At 41.4% G+C, this 27,445-nt stretch overlaps 1 protein-coding gene across 10 annotated transcripts in view; it reads left to right on the top strand.

The window, feature by feature from the left end:
• Nucleotides 1–27,445, top strand: part of CLASP1 (cytoplasmic linker associated protein 1) — a 263,183-nt gene that overhangs the window by 148,170 nt on the left and 87,568 nt on the right. For 7 of the 10 annotated variants that reach the window (XM_035008216.1, XM_035008215.1, XM_035008210.1 and 4 more), the window contains 7 exons: nucleotides 572–642; nucleotides 4,518–4,577; nucleotides 13,362–13,439; nucleotides 14,985–15,152; nucleotides 15,782–15,831; nucleotides 16,705–16,875; nucleotides 18,681–18,728. In XM_035008216.1, coding sequence (XP_034864107.1) covers nucleotides 572–642; nucleotides 4,518–4,577; nucleotides 13,362–13,439; nucleotides 14,985–15,152; nucleotides 15,782–15,831; nucleotides 16,705–16,875; nucleotides 18,681–18,728 — 646 coding nt within the window. The remainder of the gene's footprint in view (nucleotides 1–571; nucleotides 643–4,517; nucleotides 4,578–13,361; nucleotides 13,440–14,984; nucleotides 15,153–15,781; nucleotides 15,832–16,704; nucleotides 16,876–18,680; nucleotides 18,729–27,445) is intronic. The other 3 variants (XM_035008218.1, XM_035008217.1, XM_035008211.1) reach the window with 1 other exon arrangement.

Genomic DNA, 27,445 nt, shown 5'->3' with positions numbered 1-27,445 from the left:
CAAGTTTTCAGTAAAACTTAATAGTTCACAAAAGCTTAAAATGAATATGCTCCACATCACCTTCTCCCTACCTTCGAGTCTCTTTTCCCCAGAGGCAGCCCTTGAAACTGGGACTTGGTGATGCTAAAATCTTTCCAGAATATTGCTGGTTATCGCAGGTCACTTACTTGTATTATTTTTAGTCCCTGCTATTTGCACTGCCTACTTGAAATATTAAATCCAAAGCCATTGTTGGACATTCCCATTGAAACTGTATCAAAACACATTGGTCTGCAGATTCCTTTTGAACTCACTTAGATCGCTACTGCTAGATAGTTTAGACTTCCCGCCAATGGTTTGTTTTGCCATGAGGTTTATTTAGGTATCATTGGGTGGTCTGTTGAGGCTTTGTAAATGTTGTCATGGCCTTTGGCAGTATCCAGTGAAATTCTTTTTCCTTTTTAAGCTCAGTGAAATTCTAATCTAAATCTGTATGTGCTTTAGGTAGTTTAATAAGGAAGTGTGGCTGTCTTAGTTTTATTTTATTTTTGTATTTTCAAGTGTTCACCTCTGTTTTTGTTCTTCTCTGCAGCACACACACATCCCTAGGCTAATACCTGTCATAACAAGCAACTGTACCTCTAAGTCTGTCGCAGTTAGAAGGTAAATTTTTAAACAGCTTCCTCATTATTTTTGAATGGTTTAAAAACCAAAATAAATTCCAAATTTGCCTCCATGGAAGTATTCACGTTTGAAATGTTAAAATTATCTAAGATCATTGCAATAAATGCCTTTGGATTGAAGGATCATGATCTAAATAGTCTGAAAAATAAATTTGGACAAGCACTATTTGTGTGTGTGTATGTGAGAGAGAGCAAGAGAGAAAGGGGGGGGAGACAGAGAACGTGTCTGTATGTATGTGAGTTAATGGAAGGGGGGGGTGTACATTTTTTTCTCAGTCCCTGTACCTAAATCATCGGTGTACCCTTCTCTGAATGAAAGCAGTAACTGCATGCAAGAAAAAGACCATTATAAAAATTAATGGCATCTATTTAATATTACGGGCGGTAGGAGGAGGTTTATGTTGTTTCCGTCTTCCGACAGTGATTTCTGGGCTTCTGAATCCTGACCAGCACCTGCTTCTGCTGCACAGTTGTGGGAGATCTATCCAGGAGATACCACCCGGTTAGCTAGCTAGGTCTTTGTTCCCAGGTCCCTGCCTGGTCTTGTGTCCAGGTGAGCTGCCCTAGATCACAGGCAAGGAATAAGGCCTCTTCTAGCTGGAATCTGTGGTTCTTGACTCTTGAGAGTCTAATAAAATCTGTGGCCCCTCTTCCCAAGAAAATGTAAATACGCAGAATAGTGTAGATTTTCAGGGGATTTATGGACACTGTTGAAGCCTCTCAGTGGACCGTATCAGGAGCTTCATAGGGTAAATTAACGGCCGGCTTGGTCAGCAGCCTCCTGAGTTCATTGTCTGATCCTAGCGCAGTGAAAAAGCCTTTCACTCCAAGCTTGGAGCCCAGCTTACATTCGCTGCCCACCATTTTCCTCCTTTCCTGGCATGTCACATAGGTCCCGCCCTGTTTGCCTGGGTAGGGATGCCTGCCACACATGAGGCAGCCCCCTACCCATCTTATTAACAGCTCTGTGGAAGTCATGAAGGAGGAAAGGGGAATCATCCACCTTTATAAAGCCAGGAAGGAAGGAATTAGCACCTTCCACTGAAAAAGCTTAAGTTCTAATGGCGTGGCTCCCTTGTGTGTCGCTGAGGAGTGCGGTCTGCCCTTTACCTCCAGTTTCGCTGCTGCTTCTAGAGATGAGAGTGTGAAGTCAGCAGGGGAGAGGGATGGTAGTGAACTTCAGAACCTGGCCGACTGCAGCTGAAGCATTACCTCTTCCCACTGACTAATCTTCTGACCTGCTTGGAACGAGAATACCCTGGGGCAGAGCTGCTCCGTGGGCTCAGTCATTGGGTAGAGTGCAACCTAATATATGCACTTCGTGCAACCTAAATAAATGATACCCATTATTAGACTTTGTTGCTGCTCCTGCTATTATTGTCAGTATTGTTTTAGGTTTTCCAAGACATTCAGAGTGTTAGGCCAAGTTCCTCTGATGTAGTGACACAGATCTTTGTTGTAGAATGTTACAGATGTTTAGCATATTAGTCAGCTCGGGCCGCCATAACAAAATACCATACACTGGGTGGCTTAAACAACAGAAATTGGTTTTCTTTTTTTTTTTTTCCCATGCAGAACGTCCTGGTTTTCTCACAGTTCTGGGGCTGGAAGTCTGAGATGAGGGTGCCAGCATGGTTGAGTTCTAATGAGGGTCTCTTACAGGTGGCTGCCTTCTCGCTGTGTCTTCACATGACAGAGAGAGAGACATAGAGCGTGCTCTCTGTGGTTTCTTCTTAGAGGGGCACCAGCCCCATCAGTAGAGCCCCATTTTCATGACCTCATGTGAACATAATTACCTCCTGAAGGCCCCATGTCCAGATACCATCATGTTGGGTGGTCGGGCTTCAACATACGAATTTGGGGGCAACACCATTCAGTCCACAGAATTTAATGGTTCTGGCTTCTGGTGCTAAACGACTGGTAACCTGCATTCACTGTGACTATAGAAATGTCACCCCCTTCACCGCTTCCTGAGTCACAGGCTCAGATTGCTGTTCTTACATTAGTCAGGGTCTGCATCAGTCAGAACAGTGTGTCTTAATGCTGAAAGAACTAAAAGGGACATCCAGTCCCTCTGCCTTCAGAAAGGTAAAGAGAACCAAAGAGGGCAGTGTAACCCAAGCAGTGCGTTTTCTCTGTTGTACTCAGCCTGTACCTAGCTCTACTTTGTAGAAATTTGTAAGAAATGGCCTGCACGGTCTCCCTGCCTTTGAGAAGTTTATCATTTAGATGGGGAGATTAAAAAAAATAATGCAAAGCAATATAAGAGTGAGTTATAACACCTGTATTGGGGAATTTAGAAATTCAGAGAGTAGTGATTAAAACCAGCTAATGTATTTCTGTGATGCTTCATAGACAAGTTGAAAACAGTTGCATTTTGAATGATGAGTAGGAGTAGGTAAAGAAAAGAGACAAGTCCTAACCTGATGTGTTTAAATAATGATGTGTTAAACAATGCCGGTATTGATACTGCTTCTTTGTATGTTAGCCTAAAAAGTGGAAAATAAAACCTAGCTTATAGGTCATATTTTTGATTAAACAGATTGTTGTTACCCACATTTAAGACCAGAATTAGCATCAAAGATGACTTTATTCACTAAGAGATAGATAAATATAAACAAATGCACACATATTTTTAAAAAAAGAAAAGAGACAAACATCAATCAGCCCAGGAAATGACATGAGGAACAGGGAAGAAGGTAGAATAAACATGGCCTCGGTTGAGGCTGAGGTGAGGAGAGTGACAGAGAGGAGACCGTTTGAGTGTGGGTCAAAGTCGACTTCACAGCCAGCGTTCCGCACACGTGTGCACGCGCGCACACGCACTCGGGTGCCAGCCCTGGGACTGGGTTGAATAGCTCTCCTGTGTGCTTCTAAGAAGAGCCCCCTTGTGTTCCTGGCACATGGGAACTGTTCCTTGTCTGGCTTGCTTGCTTGCTGGTTTATGTCTTGGTTACCACTGTTATCTGTAGCATCTAGGGTAGGGTTAGGGTTTATTAAAGATTTATTGAGTGATTAATTATATGGATTATGAGGTTTTGAATTGGGAGGACCATGGGAATGAAGTCTGGTCATTAGAGAAAAATTACCCTCGGATTTGTTTCTTGAGTGAGTTCCTAAGACCATTAAGATTTATTCCCGCAAAGATAAACACCCTGGATGTCTGAAAAGTTATAAAGAGGTAGAACCCAAAGTGGTGATGTAATCCAAAGGAGATGAGACCAGAATTGTTTTTGTGCACAAATCAGACCAAGAAAGATTACAAAATGGAAAGGCTTGACAAGAAAGGATGTTGAAAGATCAAAGAGGAAAATAGAGGAGTAGTTAGAGAAAAATCTATTTTAAGCACTACCTAGGACCTTCTTGGGAAAATTTAGAAAGGAAAGCACTGTTTTTCAGGACTTTTTTTTTTTTTTTTTACATTTATTGCACAAGGCATTCTGTGAAATTAGTGCAAAGACCAGTTCCCTGATTCTGTAATAAAGTACGCTGATCTTTTTTGCTCATGTACATCCTGTATTAACATTATTTGAGATAGTATAAAAACAAATGACAGTGATAGGCCCTTTCCGTAATGTTGCCATGAAGCTCCAGTTTCTGATTTGAGGGAGCTTTTGTATCCTGTCTCTTATATGTCTGAATGATTTTTGTTTCTGATCACCATAGATGCTTAATTACTTTTACTTGCTTGGGTTTTCAGTCAATGCCAATTCCAATTTTATATTCCATGTTTTGAATCCTAATAATTAGAAGAAATTTACCAGTTCTAAAAAGTAGTGTGGAAAGAACAAAAAGCTTTTATTTTCACTAACATAAAAATGACTGAGTTACATATGTTTTCTTTACAATTTTTAGGCGCTGTTTTGAATTTTTAGATTTACTTTTACAAGAGTGGCAGACACATTCACTGGAACGGTAAGCTATTTGATTTGCAGGTTTTTTTTCCCTCTGAAATGAATCTTGAGATTTAATGCCTCAACAAGTGGTCCAACCTGCTTTTTATGAGAATCGAAGGAATCTAAGCATTTGTTTGCACGACTACATCTGTTACTTCTACTGATGTGAAGATCATAACATTGGCAGGAACTTTTAGGGAATTACATTGGTTGCAGTTTTAGTGTGCCTAGAGATGTGGACAGATGTGCACCATGCCAGCTACAAAGCCACGATTAACCTTTTCCTTAAATTATTATTTTTTTAAATTCCAGTATAGGTAACATACCATGTTATATTTCACATGTACAACATGGTGATTCAGTAATTCTGTACATTAGTCAGTGCTCCTCATAAGTGAATTCTTTTTTTTTTTTTGAAAGATTTTTTTAATTTATTTGACAGAGACACAGCGAGAGAGGGAACACAAGCAGGGGGAGTGGGAGAGGGAGAAGCAGTCTTCCCGCTGAGCAGGGAGCCCCAGTGCGGGGCTCGATCCCAGGACCCTGGGATCATGACCAGAGCTGAAGGCAGACGCTTAATGACTGCGCCACCCAGGCGCCCCATCGTCATATAAGTGAATTCTTAATCCCCTTCACCTATTTCACCCATCCCCCCACCCACATTCCCTCTAGTAACCACCAGTTTGTTCTCTAAGAGTCTGTTTTTTAGTTTGCCTTTTTCTTTGTTTCATTTTGTAAATTCTACACGAGTGAAATCATATGATACTTATCTTTTTCTGACTGACATTTCACTTAGCATTATACTCTCTAGATCCATCCATGTTGTTGCAAATGGCAAGATTTCATTCGTTTTTGTGGCTGAGTAATATTCCTGTGTGTGTGTGTGTGTGTGTATATACACATACCACATCTTTTTTATCCATTCATCAGTTGATGGGCACTTGAATTGCTTCCATAATTTGGCTATTCTAAATAATGCAGCAATAAATACAGGGGTGCATATATCTTTTTGAATTAGTGTTTTTATAACTTTTGGGTAAATACCCAGTAGTGGAATTATTGGATCATATGGTATTTCTACTTTTTACTTTGTGAGGAACCCTCATACTGTTTTCCACAGTGGCTGCACCAGTTTGCATTCCCACCAGCAGTGCACGAGTTCCTATTTCTCCCCATCCTCGCCAACACCTGTTGTTTCTTGTGTTTTTGATTTTAGCTATTCTGACAGGTGTGAAATGGTATCTCATTGTGGTTTTGATTGTCATTTCCTTGTTGATGAGTGATTTTGAGCTTCTTTTTATGTGTCTGTTGGCCATCTGGATGTCTTCATTGGAGAAATGTCTGTTCATATCTTCTGTCCATGTTTTAATTAGATTATTCTTTTTCTGGGGAGTGTTGAGATATATCAGTTCATTATATATTTTGAATGCTAAACTTTTATTGAATATGTCATTTGCAAATATCATCTCCCATTTAATAGATTGTCTTTTAGTTTTGTTGACAGTTTCCTTTGTGTGCAGAAGCTTTTTATTTTGATACAGTCCCAATAGTTGATTTTTGCTTTTGTTTCCCCTGCCTCAGGAGACATCTAGAAATATGTTGTTATAGCCAATATCAGCAATTACTGCCTGTGTGCTTGCCTAGAATTTTTATGGTTCAGGTCTCCTATTTAGGTCCTTAATCCATTTTTTTTTTTCTTATTTTAGAGAGGGAGAGAGAGAGAGAAACGGGAGGTAGAGGAGGGGAGAGGGGAGAGAGCGTCATTTTCAGTTTCTTTCATCAGTGTTAAATAGTTTTCAGAGTATAGGTCTCTTTTACCTCCTTAGTTAAGTTTATTCCTAAATATTTTATTCTTTTTGGTACAGTTGTAAATGGGATTATTTTCTTAATTTCTTTCTGCTGCTTCATTATTAGTCTGTAGGAATGTAATAGATTTCTATATATTAATCTTATATCCTGTGACCTTACTGACTTCATTTGTTCTAGTAGGTTTTGGTGGAGTCTTCAGGGTTTTCTGTGTTTAAGTATCATGTCGTCTGGAAGCAGTGGAAGTTTTACTTCTTCCTTACACTTTTGGATGCCTTCTGTTCCTTTTTCTTGTCTGATTGCTGTGGCTAGGACTTCCAGCACTGTGTTGCATAAAAGTGGTGAGAGTAGACATCTTTGTCTTGTTCCTGATTTTTGGGAAAAAGCTCTCAGTTTTTCACCATTGAGGATGATGCTAGCTGTGGATTTTTCATATATGGCCTTTACTATTTGAGGTATGTTCCCCCAAAACCTACCTTGTTGAGGGTTTTTATCATGACTGGATGCTGTACCTTGTCAACTGCTTTTTTCTGCATCTTTTGAAATGACTGCATGGTTTTTATTCTTTCTCTTGTTAATTTGATGTATCACATTAATTGATTTGTGAATATTAAACCACCCTTGCATCCTAGGAATCCTGCTTGATGGTGGTGAATGATGTTTTTAATGTATTGTTGATTTGGTTTGCTAGTATTTTGTTGAGGATTTTTGCATATGTGTCATCAGGGTACTGGCCTGTAGTTCTCTCTTTTTTGTAGTCTTTTTTTTTTTTAGAAAAAGATTTTATTTATTTATTTTGAGAGAGAGAGAGAGAGTGCATGAGCTGGGGCGAGGGGCAGAGGGAGAGAGAGAATCTCAAGCAGACTCCATGCTGAGCATGGAGCCAGACGCCGGGCTCAGTCTCACCACCGTGAGATCGTGACCTGAGCTGAAATCAAGAGTCATATGCTTAACTGACTGTACCACCCAGGCACCCCTCTTTTTTTATAGTCTTTATCTGATTTTGGTATAGGGGTAATGCTGGCCTCATTGAATGAGTTTTGGAAACTTTCTTTCCTCTTCTGTATTTTGGAATTGTTTTAACTCTTCTTTGACTAGTCGGTAGAATTCACCTGTGAAGCCATCTGGTCCTGGACTTTTGTTTGTTGGGAGTTTTTGGATTACCGATTCAATTTCACTGCTGGTAATCAGTCTGTTCAGATTTTCTAATTCTTCCAGCTTCAGTTTTAGGGAGTTATAGGTTTCTAGGAATTTATCTACTTCTTCTAGGTTGTCCAGTTTGTTGGCATAGAATTTTTCATAATCTCATAATCCTTTGTATTTCTTTGGTGTTGGTTATTATTTTTCTTCTTTTGTTTCTGATTTTGTTTGAGTCTTCTTTTGTTTTCTTTTGATAAGTCAAGCTGAATATTGATGAGTTTTGTTGATCTTTTCAAAGAACTAGCTCCTAGTTTCATTGATCTGTTTTTTCATTTGTTTTATTTCTGTTCTAATTTTTATTATTTCTTTCCTTCAACTAGAACTAGTTTTTGGGTTTTGTTAGGTTGTTTATTTTCGATTTTCTTGGCTTCTTGAGGTAGACCTGTATTCTACAAAATTCTCTCTTAGAACAGCTTTTACTGCATCCCAAAGATTCTGGACTCTGTGTTTTCATTTTCATTTGTCTCCATGTACTTTTTTATTTTCTCTTTGATTTTGTGGTTGACCCATTCATTGTTTAGAAGCATGTTATATAACTTCCATTTATTTGTGGTGTTTCCCAATTTTTCTTGTGGTTGATTTCTGGTTTCATAATGTTATGGTTGGAAAAGATGCATAGTCATAGTATGAGTTTGATCGTTTTCAATTCATTGAGACTTGTTTTGTGACCTAATATGTGGTATATTCTGGAGAGTGTTCTGTGTGCACTTGAAAAAAACGTGTATTCTGCTGTTTTAGAATGGAATGCTCTGAATATATCTGTTAGATCCATCTGGTCCAATGTGTCATTAAAAGCCACTGTTTCCTTGTTGGTTTTCTCTTTGGGTAATCTATCCAGTGATGTAAATGGGTTGTTAAAGTCCCTTATTATTGTATTACTATCAATTACTTCCCTTATTTTGTTTCTTATTAGTTGTTTTATGTATTGGAATGCTCCCATGTTGGGTGCATAAACATTTACCATTGTTACATCTTCTTGTTGGATTGGTCCCTTTATGATTGTATACTGCCCCCTTTTTTGGAAAGATTATTTATTGTTTATTTATTTATTTATTTTATAAAGATTTTATTCATTTATTTGACAGAGAGAAACACAGCAAGAGAGGGAACACAAGCAGGGGGAGTGGGAGAGGGAGAAGCAGGCTTCCCTCCAAGCAGGGAGCCTGATGTGGGGCTCAATCCCAGGACCCCGGGACCATGACCTGAGCCGAAGGCAGATGCTTAACGACTGAGCCACCCAGGCGCCCCAAGATTATTTATTTAGAAAGAGAGAGTGTGAGTGAGGGAGTGCAGAGAGAGAGGGAGAGAAAATCTCAAGCAGATTCCACGCTCAGCACAGTGTCTGACGTGGGGCTTAATCCCACAACCCTGAGGTCGTGACCTGAGCTGAAACCAAGAGTCAGATGTTTAACTGACTTAGCCACCCAGTCACCCCAGATTGTATACTGTTTTAAAGTCTATTTTGTCTGTTATAAGTGTTGCTGTTCCGGCTTTCTTTTCACTTCCATTTTCATAGTAGATGCTCTTCTGTCCCTTCACTATCAGTATGTGTGTGTCTTTAGATCTGAAATGAGTCTCTTGTAGGCAGCATATAAATGGGTCTTGCTTTTTATCCATTCTGTTACCCTGTGTCTTTGGATTGGAGGGTTTAGTCCATTTACATTCAAAGTAGTTATTGATAGGTAGGTACTTATTGCCATTTTGTTACTTGTTTTACAACTGTTTATGTAGTTCTTCTCTGTTCCTTTCTGTTCCTGCTCTCTTCTCTCATGGTTTGCTGACTTTCTTTAGCGGTATATTCGGCTTCTTTTCTCTCTCTCTCTCTCTCTCTCTCTTTTTTTTTTTTTTGTATATGTATTACTGGTGTTTAATTTATGGTTTTACTGGTTTTTAATTTATACATAACATTTTATGCATATAGCAGTCTAAAGTTGATGGTTGCTTAAGTTTGAACCCATTCTTTACTTCTCTCCACATTTTAGGTATATGGTGTCATATTTACTCTTTTCTTTCATGAATCTCTTGACTGATTTTTATAGCTGTACTTAATTTTACTGCTTTTATGCTTCCTACTTTTCTTACTCCTGCTTACGGTCTTTCCTTTCTACTCGGTGAGCCCACTTTAACATTTCTTGTAGGGCTGGTTTAGGGGTTATGAATTTCTTTAACTTTCATTGTCTGGAAAACTTTATCCAGCAAGGCTATCATTCGGAAGAGGAGAGATAGAGTATGTCTTGGCTGAAGGGTTTTTTTGTTGTTGTTTTGTTTTTTGTTTTTGTTTTCTTTTCACTAGCACTTTGAATAATACATCATGCCACTACCTTCTGGCCCATAAAGTTTCTTCTGAAAAATCAGCTGATAGCCTTAAGGAGTTTCTCTTGTATGTAACTGTTTTTTTCTCTTGCTGCTTTTAAAATTCTCTCTTTAGGGCACCTGGGTGGCTCAGTTGGTTAAGCGACTGCCTTCGGCTCAGGTCATGATCCTGGAGTCCCGGGATCGAGTCCCGCATCGAGCTCCCTGCTCGGCAGGGAGTCTGCTTCTCCCTCTGACCCTCCCCCCTCTCATGTACTCGCTCTCTCTCATATAAATAAATAAAATCTTTAAAAAAAAAAAAATTCTCTCTTTATCACTACGTTTTGCTATTTTAATTACTATGTCTTGGTGTGGATCTCTTTGTGTTGTTTTTGTTGGGAGCTCTCAGGGCCTCCTGGATCTGGATTTCTGTTTTCTTCCCCAGATTTGGGAAGTTTTCACCTATTAGTTCTTCAAATAAACTTTCTACCCCCCTTTTTCTCTCTTCTCCCCTGGATTCCAGTATAATGCAAGTGTTACTATGCTTGATGGTGTCACTGAGTTCCCTAAGTCTGTTTTCATTTTTTATTTTTTCCTCTCTCCCGTTCAGCTTGATTGCTTCCCATTATTCTGTCCTCCAGTTGCTGATCCATTCTTCTGCTTCCTCTAGTCTCTCTTTATTCCATCTATTGTATTTTTAATTTCAGTTATTAAGTTCTTCATCTCTGGTTCTTTTTTATGTTTTCTATCTCTTTGTTAAGGTTCTCACTGGGGTCCTCCACTCTTTTTTCAAGTCCAGTGAGTAGCTTTGATCATTACTTTAAATTCTCTATCAGGCATATTACTTATCTCCATTTTGCTTAGGTCTCTTGCTCTGATTTTGTCCTGTTCTTACACTGGGGAAATGTATCTCTTTCTTCTCACTTTGTCTAACTCTATTTCAGTGTGTTAGGAAAGTCAGCTCTGTCTCCTGCCTTATGAAGAAGAGGTCCTGTCGTACCCTGCAGGGCACTGTCCCCTGTTCACCCAAACTGGCACTGCAGGGGTGTCTCCATGTGTTGCATGTATCCTGATGTTGTGGCTGAGCCGCTTTTTCTTTCCGTCCAGTCCTCTGCAGTGGCTCTGCCTATCGTGGGCAGCACTGCATCCCTGTGTTGTTCATGGGCCGGTCTGCGGCCGGCTTGGGCTTGAGTCACGTTCACACTGGGCATTGTCAGAGATGTGGTAGTACATACTGCTGGGCGCGCTTTCCTTCTGTTGTCCCCTGAGAAGCTTTTGTTGGTGGGTGGTGCCTACAGTTAGAGCAGCTGTCTGACTCCAGCCCACTGCTGGGGCCACAGTCTTGACTGGTGTGTGCGGTTAGCTTCCCCTCTCCTCAGGGCAGGAGTCACTTTGCAGAGGTGCCAACCCATCCCTGTCAGGGCTGCTTGCACTGTGCCAAGCTTGTGGCACTGCTTTGTTGGGTTGTGGCCAAGGATATATCGGGGGGGGGGACCCCAGGAGAATGTTACCACAGTGCAGGCAGTGTTAGCAAGTGTTGCGTGGGTCCACTGTGTGGGGGGCGGGGGGTGGGTACCTGGAACCAAGGCCTGGCCGGTTTGTGTTTATGTAACCCCTGGGCAGGGGGTGGGGCAGGGAAATGGTGCGTACCAGCTCCTCTGTTCCTGGTGAAGTCTCCCCGGGATCCCTTCCCCTCTGGCTCATGCTCTCACATCAGTAAAGCAATCTTCCTTGTGTATACCCCAGGTGTTTTTCAAACTGCTGCTTCTATTGCTGTATCTCTGAGGGGCTGTTTGTTGTGCTCTTTAAGGGTGGGGACTCCGTTTCCTATTTCCCTCCTACTGATTTTTAAAGTTTCGGTGTTAAGCCCCACTGATTGTAAGAATTCACAAAAGTATGCCCCTCTGGTTTTTATGCGGGTTCCCCGTGCCTGGGGTGCTTGGTGTGAGGGTTTGGTCCTCTCCCCTCTGTGTGTCCCCAGTGTCTCTCCCTCATACAGAAAGTCTGTGCCCTCCCTGCCTTCTTCAGTGTGGCCTCTTCGCTACACTTAGCTGTGCAGAGTCTGGTCTGCTAATCTTCAGGTAGTTTTCTGGGTTATTTACAATGATGTGGGTGATACCTAGTTGTGTCTGTGGGAGGAGGTGAGTTTAGGGTCCTCCTGCTCTGCCATTTTCCCTGGAAGTCAGCCACGGTTAACTCCTTATTGACTCTCACCCTGGTGCCTGACATTCCTGTCCCTTCCAACCAGGAAAATATTCCAAGCTGCTCTTGGCAGGCCAGGTGTAACTCTTAGATCCTTAAAGGAATTTCTCTCATCTCACAGTTCTTTTTGATCCCCCTGAATCGGAAAGTCAGCAGTTTTCTCTTTATTCAGGTTGGTGTTGGTATGTTTCACATCATCATGATAAAAGGTAGGATTATGGCAGGATTCTTGAAGAAGGATGTCTCTTAATTTCAAGATTCATTCTTTGCCATTTTTAGTTTCTTTGAATTTGAGGTGCCTGTTATTCTTGGTGAGTTAAATTTGGAGAGATGATGATGTTGTGCCACCCAGTTTTTAATGTTACATATTGTGAGGAACTTTACAGCATACTCATCACTTTATTAGGGGCATTTTAATGAAGTACTTCTGGGAGTCCCTTTCCATACTGCAGAGAGCAGAGAGGAAACAAAGCCATGCCTCCCAGGGGTAAAATTTCACCTGCAAATACCTTGAATCTAGAAGATAGTCGTGCATTCTTTCATCTCTTGGGTATTGTATCCTCTATTCGGTGATAGTGAGGAACTCAGTATTTATTCATTCGCCTCCTCACTCAACATCCGCCACTTAGTGGGTACTTGCTAAACAGTTACTAAATGAAGGAATGAGGCAAAGACTCTGAACAGGCCATAAGATTGGTAACTACTCTTTGTTCTGTGAGACTAACTCATTGCAGCCTTCTTTCTTTTCTTAAAAATCTGTCAAACATTCAAAGAGACACTTTAATAACTTCCTCTCAGCTAGGGCAGAACATAAGCTAAAGAGAACACCTATTTATAAAATTGTGACATGATTTTATAAATTTGTTCATGTTGCATAGTGGAACTTGAAAAAAACATTGTGTTTAATTACAGAAATGTGAGCCAGTATTCTGATGATTATTACCTCATAATTTCCATAGAAACTACTGCTGGCCATGAAAAGGTAGAGACTTGTAGCCTTGTTCGTTGGGTTCCTCAAAGGTTGAGCTAAATAAGTATGAAGTAAGAAGAATCAGCCATTATTTTAAAAACTTGGGGTACTTAGGTGGGGGCAGCTGATGGTGGGCGGGGGTGCCCCGAGACGGAGGTAGAAGTTAGGAGAGCGACGGGGAAGGGAGCTCTGATTTCTCAGCTGCATGTTGGTTGACTCACTGGGCACAGAGGCTCTAGGTTCCATGTGCCGATTTGAAGTTCTCACACCAGTTTTCACCCGCATAAAACCACATGTTAATGATTGTTACTGCTTTCTCTTCTTAATGTCTAGACATATATCAGTATTAGCTGAAACAATAAAGAAGGGAATACATGATGCGGATTCCGAAGCAAGGATAGAAGCCAGAAAGTAAGTGTTTATTGTACACCACTTGTTTTTAATTCAGTGTTTTTAAATTTCAGGGTGTTGTCTAGATTGCCTTATTCAAAGCTCATTAAGTTACATGAACATGTTTTGTTAATTGTGACTTTGAAATACGACCTCAAAAGCCCATGTCACAGTATTTCTCTAAATTTTTGTTTAGAAGGCTGTTCAGGTGCCCAGGCCTGAAAGACTGATTGACAGTATTTGAATATAAGCAGGACTGAGGTACACAACAGCATGCTCATTTTGAAATTTATGACAAATGAGTACATGAACCAGACAAGCACTTGTATGCACACTCAGTGCATTTTCTTACTCATTAGGCTCTGTTAGGAGCCAGGTCAGAACCCAAAGGGACCTTTTGCTTTCCTGTGAAAAATCACAGTCCCAGAGATCCTTCCCCTGTGACGGTATCTTTGCAAGCTTCAGGTGCTGCTTGGGAAGGTGTGAATGTGGTGAGGGGCAGGTGGGTTGAGGTGATGCTGGGGATTGCTGCAGTGGTGACTTGCAGTTGCCATCCCATGTGCGAGGCACTTTTGCCATTAGGTGGGTCATGCTCCAGTCATGTGGCTGTGACCGTGCATTCGGTGCCTCCCCAGGAATAATTTTGTCATTGTGACTGTAACAGCCAAGAGTCAGATGCTGAGACTTATGCCGTCTTAGGCCGTGTGTAGATGAGTGCTGTGAGTGTTGCACCTGGGGTGGTGGTTCTGTGCTTTCATATTGACCAGCTCTTCTACTGGACACAGGTAGCCAGCCTCTCTTCTCACTCACCTGGAATATTACTGTCTGACTTAGGTGCACTGATACCTCCTGACAAAGTCCCTGTTGCTCTTGGACCGCTCTCTCCGTTAAATTCTGGTCCCCAGTTTCTGAGGTCGGAGAACCTCATTGACACACTGAAGTGGTTATCACAGTCTCAGCTCGGGCAGTTCCTACCAAAATAAGTGACGTAGGTAATAGTTGCTCACAGCTCTTAGGAATGGAGTTGTTAGTCATGTACTTAATGCTATTTTTATCCTTGTATGTGTCTTCCCCCTCCCCAATTTTTTCTGGTTCTTTGGTCATGCTGCAATACAGAGTTCAAGTAGCTCAGCACATCTTTGTGCCTCTCTCTCGTACATGTTATCTGAGGCAACTGTAAATACTTCAGGTTGACAAGTGTCCAGTCGCTTTTATAAAAGCTGCCATGGATGAGCCCCCGCCATGTTCTCAGTCTAGTTCTAGACGTTTTAGCTCCGTCCCGAACGCTCCCCAGTCTCGCAAGTTAGGCCCTTTAGTTTCCATTTTATAAGTGAGACTAAGATGCAGAGAAGTCCGGGAACTTGCCCAGTGTCAGAAGAGCCAGTAAATTGTGCGGCCCGGAGTCACCACAGGCCGCCTTCGGCCACCCTGTCTTCCTCACCTGGTGCTGCTCCTAGTGGCGGGGCACCACGGGTAGTAGTCCTTGACTGTGTTGCATGGGGGGCCACGGCGCTTGGCGGGAGCCCCGTGCGATCCTGACTACTGCAAGCTGCGTGTCTCCCCTAGGTGCTACTGGGGTTTTCACAGTCACTTCAGCAGAGAAGCAGAGCACTTGTACCACACCCTCGAGTCCTCCTACCAGAAGGCCCTGCAGTCCCACCTGAAGAACTCCGACAGCATCGTGTCTCTGCCCCAGTCCGACCGCTCATCCTCGAGCTCTCAGGAGAGTCTGAAGTAAGCACTTCGGCCGTGCTTTTCATTCGTGGGAGATTTTATGTTGAAAGATTTGCTACATGACACAAATTCCAGCTGTTTTTTTTTTTTTTTTTTTTTTTTTTTTAATGTGTATGTGCCTCTTCTAGTCCCCTCTTACTTCAGATGGGTTCTGCTGCTAGGTAAGATACTTGGGGAATGGTAAGGAAAAGGTGGCCTCGGTCTCTGCCCTAAGGAGTGTCTAGTTAAATTTATATGGCTGCCCTAGAATACGGTTTTGGACTGAAATAAGTGAATCATTCACAGGGTCTTCTAGGAGAATATGAGGGTTAACTTGCAGACAAGTCTGGAAAGGGGAGGGGTGTTAGGAATCTGGGAGTAAATGTATTATCGTCCGCACTCTGGATTTCTAACTTCTGTCTTGAGTTATGACTTCTCTCTGAATGTTTGGAAGATAGTCCAAAATAGAATGCTGCAGCTTTGTCTGAATCAGGGATTTATAAGATTGTGGTCCCAGTTACCTGGGAAATTCGGTAAACCCTGAAATGATTCCTTCATTATCCTAGTTTCCTGTTGTAGACAGTACTTGGGCGAACGCAGATGAAGTGCACATTTGGTAATAATGAACATGCGTGTACGTTTATTTTCAGCCGGCCGCTCTCTGCCAAAAGAAGTCCTACTGGAAGCACCACCTCTAGAGGTAAGACCGACGGCCATGGTGAAGGCCCCCTCGGGGAGGCCTCTGTTTCCGGTGCTGCTCCCAGGGGCTGTTCCGCCACCGGAAGCCAGCCACCTGCTTTCAGGTGCCCCTCGGGTTTGCAGAGCCTGCTGCTCTCGGTGCTCCGGCTATGCCCAGCAGAGCTCCACTGCGCCGGCGGCCAAGGGCGGTGAGGAACACACACAGAAGGGGAGCCCTGGGACCTTTCCACTTGAATAGTGCTGCTCCCTTGCTCCGGTCACTGGACAAGAGTGAGGACAGCTGGTGATGCTTGGAGCAGCCCCAGCAGCAGTGGTGCGGTGGCTGTTAGAGGTGCGAGAGTAGAATGTTCCCCGAGAGCAGGAGGGCATCGGAGTCGGGGTGCCTGCTTAGGCCACATCGTGCAGAAACTGGCCAGATGTGCACGCTCTTTCATTACCTCACTCCTCACATTAACCAGAAAGAGGGGCCGTTTCTTTGGGGTTTATAGTCTTCGATTACAAGAAAAGAAATGGAATGCGTGTGTATGGTCATGGTCACTTAATTTCCCTCAGCATTGCGTTGGCCGAACTGTCTTCAATGACCAGGAAAGACAGCATGTCATTGCTCACGCACTCCAGCCTTTGTCAAAACTTGCTAGGAAGGGGCGCCTGGGTGGCTCAGTCGGTTAAGTGTCTGACTCTTGATCTCCACTCAGGTCTTGATCTCAGGGATGTGAGTTTAAGCCTTGCATTGGGCTCCATGCTGGGCGTGGAGCCTACTTTTTTTTTTTTTTTTTTAAAGAAAACTTGATAAGAAAATCAAAACAAGTTTTAACGATGTATGTTTACAACTCTAGTGTAGTCCCTACTGATGTTTCCTTCTTTACCACTCAAGCTTCTACAGTTAGTACCAAATCCGTGTCAACGACCGGATCGCTCCAGCGGTCGCGAAGCGATATTGACGTGAACGCAGCAGCCAGTGCCAAGTCCAAGGTGTCCTCGGCCTCGGGAGCTACGCCTTTCAGCTCAGCAGCAGCCTTGCCTCCTGGGTCATACGCATCCTTAGGTAACCAGACCCCACCTCCTTTCCCCCCAGTTCTGCTGTTTGAGATTACAGTTAGCCCTGCTCAAATTTATTTAGCAAATTATAAAACACGATCATTGAGGAAATTCTCACTGCTTTAGGGCTGATATTTAAGTATAAGTAGCTCTGTGCACTTACTGCTGATTCCCAGCCACCCTTTGTTGAGTGTTCCCTGGGTGCTCGCACGGCGTGTCACACTGAACCCACCCTTCAGCTTCTCTCCCCCCTTCCTTGGCAGCCCAGCCAGCCCCTATGCCACCTCCCCTATTGCCAGAGCTGGCTTTTTCCCCCTCAGGACATCGGTGAGGGCAGAGTCAGAGGGTTTAGTGAGGGAATCACCAAAGACCGTCATGGTTAGGTGTTTCCCAATCTGAGAATGACTGGGGTGGCAGAGGTGCGGGACGCAGGGGCCACAACAAAGGGCATCTCTAGAGCAATGGGGTGGATTTACTAGCCAACATAACCATATTCCACAGAACAGTGTTGGTCTTCCATGTGTCACCTTGGGAGGAAAGTGTACTTCCTCTAGCAGTAGCCAAAGGATTAAAAAAATTATTTTTAAAAGAATTCATATCTGACAGAATGGTAGGTCAGTTTTTTAGCAGACAACTGAACACCATATGTAAGGCTGATCATTGATTACATTTTATTTTTGTTAGAGCAAAGTCGTTCAAGCCAAAATCTGGAGACTTCGCTGGATTGGTTTTATTTTGGATTTTGGAAATTGAATACATACAACTTAAGCTTCATGGAACATTGAGACTAAATTACTTACGTGGTTTACAAACCAATTCCAAAGTCATTTCTGAAACTAATGTTCTAAAAGTGTTCTGAGCATGGAAGCCCAGTGAGAGAGCACCAAGAGAAGATTACTGGGCTGTCACTGATTAGCTTGGTGACCTTGAACGGGCCACGCAGTCTCTGAAGCTGGTTTCTCCACCTAATTAGTTGTAGTAATAGTCACCCAGCTCAGACACATGTGGGGGATAAACAAAAGGATATAAAAGTCCTTTGTAACCGGTTATCCTGTAAGGTGAAAAAACAGATTGTGCTAGGAACATTACAGTGTGAGAGGCGTTTGTTCTAGAACGTTAAGTCAGTTAAGTTAAGTTAGTCTTGATTCTCTAGGGAACTACCTCAGACACAGGTGATTGGGAAGGAACCCACTAAGTGCTTTCCCTTTCTACCATTTTACTGCTGTGGCATCACATCAGAGTGTTTATGATGTTAGGTTGGTACGTAGTCATCAAGGAAGGGGGAAGTCAGGATGATTCTCTCCCAGGGTGGAGTAGCTCTGTTCATTTTAGGTCAGTTTTTAAGTATGTACCCGTGTTTCAATACCTTTTATCTGCCTTGAGTATTTGTCATCAGTATTTGTTTCATTGCTTGAAAATTTGAGTAAAACTCATCTTTTAGAGTACTCAGTAGTCTTTGTTTTTCTGTGCATATTTGGGATGTTTTAATAGGGACCATGTAGAATTCCCTCAGTGCTCGTAAAAGCACTCAGGTCTTTTGGTCTGATGGTACAGAATTGACCTCTTAAAGCACTGAGGATAAATTTTCAGCCCCTCATTAGCTCTTCAGATAACAGGACTGGAATATTCTGTTCTCTCCCGAGAGAGCATCTGCCCCTACTTGCCTCATGTCCCAAACCACAAAACAACAAAAACCCTTGGAAATTTCACATAATCCTACTGAGAAATTGTTACGATTACTACTTAGGTTGGCACATTACATCTGTGCAGAAGTGTAGCATTAAAGCTGACGATCCTTTTCCGAACTTCTAGAGTCCAGACACGTGAGGGAAGATACGGAGTCCATAGGCCTTGACGCAGGTACCCCGCTGTACAGCTTCCGCTGCTCACCGTGTAGCTGGGATAGGCGTCATTGCTAGAGCTAGCTTCTCTCAGCTTCCTACTCGCCTCTGTTCTTTGGGTGACTCTTCAGTACTTTAGTTTTTGGTTTTTCCCCCTTACGCTCCTGGTACTTGGTTCTAAGAAAAAGAAACTCTGAAGAGGATGAGGGTTGGCTAAAAAGAGAAAATCAACACCGTACCAACCGAGGCACTACCCTGGGTTTGCCACGTTTCGTTCTGTTTTCCAAAAGCCAAAAGCGACATTATACTAAGCCGATTTTAATACAAGGCACACTTATTCGCTTCAGAATCTGCTTTGCTGTTGAACTTCTTTTTTAATTTTATTTTAAATTGTACTTTTGCTTTTTTAGTAGCTAATAACATTCTGCTTTTTAATTTTTTTACTGTTACTAACTGTTCCCTGTTATCCCTTCCCTTGTTTTTTAATTTGCTTAAAGACGGTACTTCCACTAAAGCGGAGGGTAAGCGGTTTGTTTCTGTGATTGAGGTGTGTCTCGCCTTCACCTGTCCTCTGTGCTCACTGAGTGTTGCCTGGTGCCCACTCGTCCTCACCGAGGTCCCCGCATGACACGTTGCATGTTACCGCCCCCCCCCACTTCTTCTTCATTCTGTCTCCCCGGCTCTTCGCCTTCCCTTGACCTGAGTTCTCCTCTCCTTCCGTGTTCTGTCGTGGTTCTGGTGAATCCGTCCCTCACATGTGCTGTACGTGGTTTCCGGCCGCCGGCCCACCTCGGGGGAGGAGCATTGCCAGGACGTTGTGTGCTGTCGTCCTGTGGGCTGCTCGTCTCAGATTTTATTACGCCCGAAGCACCCCCTTTGTAGCTCTCCTTCCCTCCTCTTTCTTTCTCTTTACTTTTGTGCTTCTGTGGGCCTCTCAGGATTTGCCTTTCCTGTTTTGAAAATAAATTCAGTGTCATTTATTTAGGTGAAAGGCTGGTAACAGTTTTCTACCGGGTAATTTACAGAAATTTTAAACGACACTTTTCTCTTCCCTAAAGATGCTACTGAATTATATGATGTCATTTTTATTTGTATCACTGACACCTACCCCATTCATTCATCAACCCTCGTTCTTCCGCTCGCCAGCCGTGTATTAAATGCCTTCCATGTGCTGTGTTTGGTGCTACACACAGGATCTAGCATGGTGAAAGAAAACACGCCTCCAGATCCACTTTGGTTTCTTTGTATGCCATTCTCCAGGAGTTCCTCCTGATTTTGCATTGCTTTTGACTTTTAGACCTAACCATTTCAGCCTGTACAGGTCTTTGATTAGCACATGCTAGACGAGACCATCCCTTTGCACAGTCTGGCTGGAAAGCAGGATAATGCCTCAAATAATTGAAATTTAGAGGAACCTCATCTGCTTTAGTGGCTTAGACCCACCAACCCTCAGCCTAATGATTGAACAATTAAGAGCTGCTAGTTTACTTGCATACGTTACTTAGCTACTCTAAAAGGCTAGCCTGCTAAGTGGACTGGTTCTGTCTTTATGTGTGCAGTTCACAGTACTTTTAATCAATATACTAGTTCCACAGAGACTCATAAAGGAAAAATTAGGAATGGAGTTTTTTTTAAAAGATACGCATAATCCCAAGGTCCGTGTTCCTCAAACTGAACCTCATCATAAGAATTACCTGCAGCTTGCTAAAGGAGAAGAGTCCTGGGTCCTTCCCTCCGAAAATCCTGATTCGGTTTGGAAGGAGCAACGGAATCTGAATTTTCAGTAAACCCCACGGGTGGTTCTCCGGGGTGGACAAGTGTGAGAAGTGAAAAGTTGCCCAAATGAAAAATGGACAAGAAGCCTATGTCATGATGAGGACCTCCTTCGTGAGAGTAGCAGACTCTTGGGGCTGGGTGTGACTTTCTGCATTTTTTAGCCCGTAATGAGTAATTGTACATTTCTCCTTTCCAAAGAAACGATCCTACATCATTTCTTCAGCCTAGATGGAAGAGGAGTGGAGCACGGAATTCTGGAATGTAGACGGAATGGGAAGACGTTCCAAGGGAGATTGTATTTTTTTCTAGATGCTCTTATTTCATACACCTGTGTGACAGACTTGAAATCAGCCTGCTGTTCTCCCAGCGCTAGGAATTTTTCACCTTTCTTTTTATCAGTTTTCTTACTGGTGCAGAGCAAGGTCAGAAGATTGCCTACTCAGTTATTGTGTCAGAGACTAAGGATGAGGCATCTCTTTCTGGTTCTTCCAGTAGGAAAGGTGGGATAATGAGATGGGAGCCCTTTGTTGTACAGGGTTCAGAATCCAATGGAAGACAGCCTTAGTTGAGGGGAGCCGGTGAGCCTTGTTCTCTGCATCCCAGGGCTGTGCAGGCTGTCAAGGGCGGGACATCAGACCTTTAGGCTTCGAGCGCCCATGAGAGGGAAAGGACACGGTGCAGGGGGACCGCACACTCCAGCGCATCTAGGATACCCTGGCTGTGAAGCAGTGAAACCTAGCAGTGCTCAGAAAAGCTGCACACGGTTCTTAGGAAAAGGCATGAAACATCATGACTTGCAGTAAATAGTAAATATCACCTTGTCCTGAGTTTCCTGTCTGAATTTTTGGAATCCTGTGCTCGCTTCGGCCACACATATACTAAAATTGAATTTTTGAAATCCTTATGGGCCTTTTTAAAATTTGTTAATAATAATAAGCCTGTGAAGTACTTTCCTGTCTAGTTCCTGAGACCAGAAGAGACAGATGCTTTCATCAGTAGGAGACAAAGATATGACTGGGAATCTATAGTTGGGTGCTCTAAAGTCAAAATTCAGACAGTGCATTTGAATTCTGGCCACTTCATTAGTGTAGGAATGGAGAAAATACTTTTATTTCCTTTGGGAGTTTCTTTATCATACCCATTAAGTAGCCTTTTTCACATTTGCAACTAGTCAAAAAAATATTTTTTGTGAAGAACCAACAGAAGCTCATCTTGTGGACAAAAGTTTATTTCCAGGTTGTCTTTGCATAATTTGGGGGGATTCAGAAGGAAGCATTTATGTCATTGGTTCTGCCGCTTGTGGGAAAGTCTGTGACGAGATGTTGCAGCTGTGATAAATGAGTGCACTCCCATCTAATACTCAGGGTTTTTAGCTACTGTGGTTTAGGAAATGCCTTATTCATATTTTTTTTCCCAGAACACATAATTTTAAATGAAGGGTTACTGGGCTTGAATGACCCACAGGAGCTGACAACTTACTGATCATTTCAGAGAATAGATGATCATACGTTATTAAATCAAAGGCTGTGCTTACCTCTTGGTGGTTTTTAAGATTACAAAATAAAAATTACCATGTAGCCTTCTCTGCTCTTTAGGAAAAGGAACTTAGATTTTAGTTCAGTTTTATTGGGACATAAAACATTTGGTATTGCTATATGTTTAAGAACTCTGAATTTTAAATGATTGGCTTTTTTACACAGTGAAAAAAATATGTGTATGTTGGAGTACAAGAATGCTAACTTTCTTTTAGTTTTATCTTTAAAAAACACGAGGAAAGTTGTTCCTTTGGGGGATTGGTACTTGTAGGTAACAGAATTTATAAGGGGTCAACTTCCCAAATTTTGATTTTATCAAAATTGCCACATATGAGTAGAGGTTGGTTTAATTGTGCCCTGAAGCCATGAGTTTGTAAAGCCGATATGTATGCCAAAAGGCTCCAGTGTGATGAGTGGAGATTTACCTACAAGACCTTTTAATCTTTATAACCTCTAAGTTGAGAATTGCCTGAAATTTTGAAACATAAGGAGGACAGAAACCCTAGTGACATGAAGCTGTCTGATAAGTGATTTTTTTTAATTTGCCTTGGACTGAATGTAGGAAAACCAGGCCTGCAAGTTAAATTGGGTGCACAGGTTTTATTTCCCATTTTGAGGGCTCTTCTAGAAGAATGGCGGTGTGATTGAAAGAAATTCTTCAGCAGCTCTTTTAAAAAGCTGCTCGGTATGGATGTTCTGTCTTCATTCCATGAAAGTCAAAGGCTGCTCTCTTCCAGGTCTTTGTTTTCTTCTGGGTCTGCTTTTGTTTGGATGGGTGGGTTTGTTTCTTGTCCATCTCCAGAATTTTTTTTTTCTGTTGGATAGTTCTCTAATACCTCTTATTTCTATTTCTTTTATGTACGTTTTTTCTTTCATGTCTACTTTCTGTCTCTGTCATAACACAGTATGAATATGAATGTTAATAACAGGTCATAATGTAGAACTTAAATATATTTTTTACTCTTTGTTGCATTTATTGAGTAGATTTTGTTTTTCTTAAAGACCATGGAGTATTTTGTATCATCTCTTTAAGGCGTATGTAGGCACTTAGAATAATATCACCAAATTAATATAGGGAAAACAGACTCTCTCCTTACAGAAGAAATTTATATCTGAGTATAACACAAAAAGGCCCTTTTAACTCCCCAAAATTGATTTTAAGGGTGCCCTGAGGTCTTAGTGACACATGTGAGTCCCTGTGGCAGACAAGAAACAAGCCATAATGCTCCCCTCAGGGGAGAGGTAAGGTTGGCATTGAGCCAGCATTGTCGAGGTGCTATAGATCCATGAAAAGGTGTACTAGGAACAAAACCTCTTTATCTTCAGGTTGACATGGTATCTCTTGACTTTGTCCTAGCCAGAGGAAAAAACCAATCTCCCCTCATTTGTAACTGAGCTCACTTCTCACATAAGTGTGGTTTCAGTTCTCATTATCTGTGGTGCCTGGGAAACCCCAGCCTGATGAATTGAAGGGTGCTGGACAGGAGCAGTGAGCTTCTATAGAGGAAGGCACTCAAATCTCGTTCCTCAGGATTCCCACAGATTAAAACATGCCAATGAGAGTGCCTCTTTTCCTATACGCTAGACTATTAGCACAGTCTTAGATTCTTGCCACTCTGGTAGGTGTTAGATAAGTGGCATTCTTAATGTCATTTTAATTTTTTTTCTTATTGAGTGAGGCTGAACAATATTTCAGACACTCAAGAGCCATTTCTATTGTCTGTTAACTGTCTTTTCCTAGCTTTTGTTCATTCTTTATTGGGTTGTGGCAGTGGTGTGTTGGAGCTGTCTTGACTATTTCATGACAGCCAGTTGTAAAATTTTCAGACATTTTGTAATCTGGTTGATTTCATGTCAGTAGCTGGAAATTGGCCATGGTGGGAATAACACCAGGGAAATTGGAAAACACAAATCTGCAGGAACCTTCCCCAACCCCCTGCCAATTGTTAAACATTTATCAGCACACTGCTTGTTGGTGGACTTCTTGTTGATTCCTAGAAACCTTTTATATGTTAAGGAAATTAGCCCTTTGTGATATGAATTGTAAACATTTTTTTCCCAATTTTTCATTTTCTTTAACTTGCTCATAGTTTTCTTCTTGTCATACTGAGATTTTACAAAAAAATTAAGTAGTCAGACTTACCGAACTCCTAATGGCTTTTAATTTTAAGTCATAACTAGAAGGGACTTTCCCATTACAAGTTACAAAGGATTTCTCCTATGTTTTCTTTTAGAACTTCTGTGGTTTCATGTTTTACATTTTAATCTTAGGTTCATTTGCTGTTTTTCTTGGTGTAAAGTGTGAAGTACTGATCCAACTTAACTTTTCCAAAGCAAAACATGAACAAATGGAATCTAGAAAAAAAAATTTTTTTTAAAGCAACACATTATGTTGAACTACATATCAGTCCTTAATGAAATGAAGCAAAAGCAGTGCTGGGCGCCTGGGTGGCTCAGTCGTTAAGCGTCTGCTTTCGGCTCAGGTCATGATCCCAGGGTCCTGGGATCGAGTCCCACATCGGGCTCCCTGCTCGGCGGGAAGCCTGCTTCTCCCTCTCCCACTCCCCCTGCTTGTGTTCCTGCTCTCGCTGTCTCTCTCTCTGTCAAATAAATAAATAAAATCTTTAAAAAAAAAAAAAAAAGCAGTGCTCAGAGGGAAATTCATAGCCTTAAGTTTATATTAGAAGAGAAACAATTAGGTTGTTTCCAATTTGTTAGAAAAAGAACAGAATAAACCCAAAGGACAGTAAGAAAGAAATAATAAAGAGTACAAGTTAATGAAATAGGAATTAAACATTCACTAGACAGGATTAAGAAATACAAATTGTATGAGGAATTGGCTAATCCCAGTCTTCCATAAACTCCAAGAAGAGAAAGTGGGACTACTTCACTCATTAATGCAGCTGGGGTAGCCTTAGCACTAAACCAGAGAAGGTACAGTTGAGGCGTTATATGTGAGTGTGTACATTATAAGCATGGGAGTTTATCTCAGGTTTAATAGCTTAGAAACTTCCTGATGAAGCTCAGCACATTTAAAGGAAGAATCCTTTTATCTCAGAAGATGCCGAGAAAGCATCAAAAAATTCAACAAACATTTTGGCAAATTCTTAGCAGTTAGGAAAAGGAGTTTTCTTAGTCTGTTGAAATATCCTACTTTTTGTGAAATTCCAGAATTTTTTTTCTTAATGTGGCTCAAAGTAACGAAGCCTGCCCATGTAGGTGCATACTACGTGTCCGAGACAGCGGGGTAAAGGCAGAGAAGTGAAAGGGTAGAATTTGAAGGGAAAAAACTGAAGTCTTGTTTGTAGATGGTATTCTATGTACCTAACTCCAGATAATCTACATACAAGTTAGTAGAATTAACAAAAGTTTAGCGAGGTTCCCAGAATTAAGATCAAAATATAAAGATTAATTACATTCACATTTGTCAAGAAGTTAGAAAATACAGTTTAATAAAATATAGTGTGTCATAAAAATAAGGCACCTTTGAATAAGTCTGTAAAAATTGAGTAAGACTTTTAGAAAAAATTATAAAGCTTTGTTGCAGGACATTGAAGAAAGTGAAATAAAGGGAAAAACACGGAAAGATCAATATCGTAAAGCTGTCTTACCACCCGCCCCCATCCCTCAAATTAACCCTGCATTCCACATAATGCCAGTTAAGATTTCAACGGGTCCTTTTAAACTGTATCTTTAGATCCATGTGGAAGAGAGCAAAGGCCTTAGGAAGAAGTGGGCTGATTTCCAATTAGCAAGATTTTTTTTTAAGCTCATCACAACATTTTGATGTTGCACTGGTGTGGACATGTGGACACTAGACAATTGAGAAACAAGCCTACGTATGTATTTAAGTACTTGGTAAAATGACAAAAGACAGCTTCGTAGATCAGTAAGAAAGGGGTTAGGAAAATTTATTTGGACGTCGGTTAGTCATACGGAAAAAATAAAATGGATCTCTCCTTTACCTCCTACAGAAAAATCATTTCCATAAGTGACCTCACAAAAAAAATGTTGAGCAAAACAGTCTAAGTTTTGGAAAAATATATACCCTGTGATATAATTAAAAGCATTTGAAATATATTAAATAATGCCATCTGTTTTGTGGTTATATAACTATATTAAAAGTTCAAAGAAATACAAGGGGATGATGAATGCTGGGTTTAGGATCAGGTTACCAAATGTTGGGAGAAAATAGGGGGTACAGGGACGCTAAGCAAAGATTTTTATTTTTTAAGCTGAATGGGTATGGATGTTCATTTAAAATATCTTTTTTGTGACCTAAATGTTTTACAGTAAATTTAAAATAGGAAGTGAGATTCAGTTGGTTTTTCATGTTCACTTTGCCTTGGTGACTGCCTTGATTTAGCTTGGTGACTTCCTTAGGAAAGTAAAATGCCCTCACTCATAGGCCAGCCAGCCAGCCAGCCAGCCAGGCAGGCACAGGTAACTAAACCAGTGGTGTGGCCTTGGACAAATTAATGAATCCTGCTGTTTCTCTCTTTCCTCATCTGTAATATGGGAATAATTATATGTTCTTATGAGGATTCCAAGTTCACACATATACAGCTCTTAGTATAATACGATGTGTGTGTGTGTGTGTGTGTGTGTGTGTGTATATATATATATAGCTCTTACTACAGATTCTAGAATTTGTGAATCTTTGCTTAAACTGCTATTAAAAATTATTCTTTCTAGTTTTAATTTTTTTTCTTAAAGCAGTGCTTTTATTGCTCTGTACCTCCCCTTCCTGAACCTTTTTCAAGCCTTAGGATTTGTTTTCCTGTATTCCTTTTCTGTAATCTCTCTTAAATGATGAGGTAGAAGTGGTCTTGAGCCAATGTAAGATGCCAATGCGAGTTCTGTTGGTTTGTGTTTTCCATATCAGATTGCTGTTCTGATTGAACTGTGGCAGGAGAGGCACTTTATGCCCACCTGAAACCAAAGAAGCCCTGAATTTTAAAAAGTTTAGTCTCTAACTAGTCTGATCATCAATGATTTTGCATTTCTGAGTTCACTTTTGTTTTTGTGGTTTCATGGTTTAATAATGGGAGTTAACAGATTGCTTTACTTACAGTGACAAATTCTTTTCATAAGTGCCTATGACATCCATTATTTTTAGGTCGTCGTTTCTCTCGCTACTCCTATACTGCTGATTCTGTCTTCATCTTTTGCAGCTAGAAACTTGTTGGCATACATGCTTTAAAATAGAAGTTCAATGCTACATATCAAAACACATTTATTCTCCAGGGTGCTATAGCTTTTGTTGATTGCTGAGTTAAGGGTTTTGTTTTTTTGTTGTGTTTTGCTTTGTTTTGCACTTACTTTTTTTCCTGTCGTATTTTTCATAAGATGACAGCTAATATTTTCTGCCTTTGAAAATTTGACAGATTTGTAGGTAAGAGAGTTTAATGTGAAAAAAATTGTG

The sequence above is a fragment of the Mirounga leonina genome, unplaced genomic scaffold (assembly GCF_011800145.1).
Source record: "Mirounga leonina isolate KUSES-001 unplaced genomic scaffold, KU_Mleo_1.0 Mir_151, whole genome shotgun sequence".
NCBI classification, from domain to species: Eukaryota; Metazoa; Chordata; class Mammalia; order Carnivora; family Phocidae; genus Mirounga; species Mirounga leonina.
The sequence above is the reverse complement of the archived record's forward strand: the minus strand, read 5'-3'. Positions and strand labels throughout refer to the sequence as shown.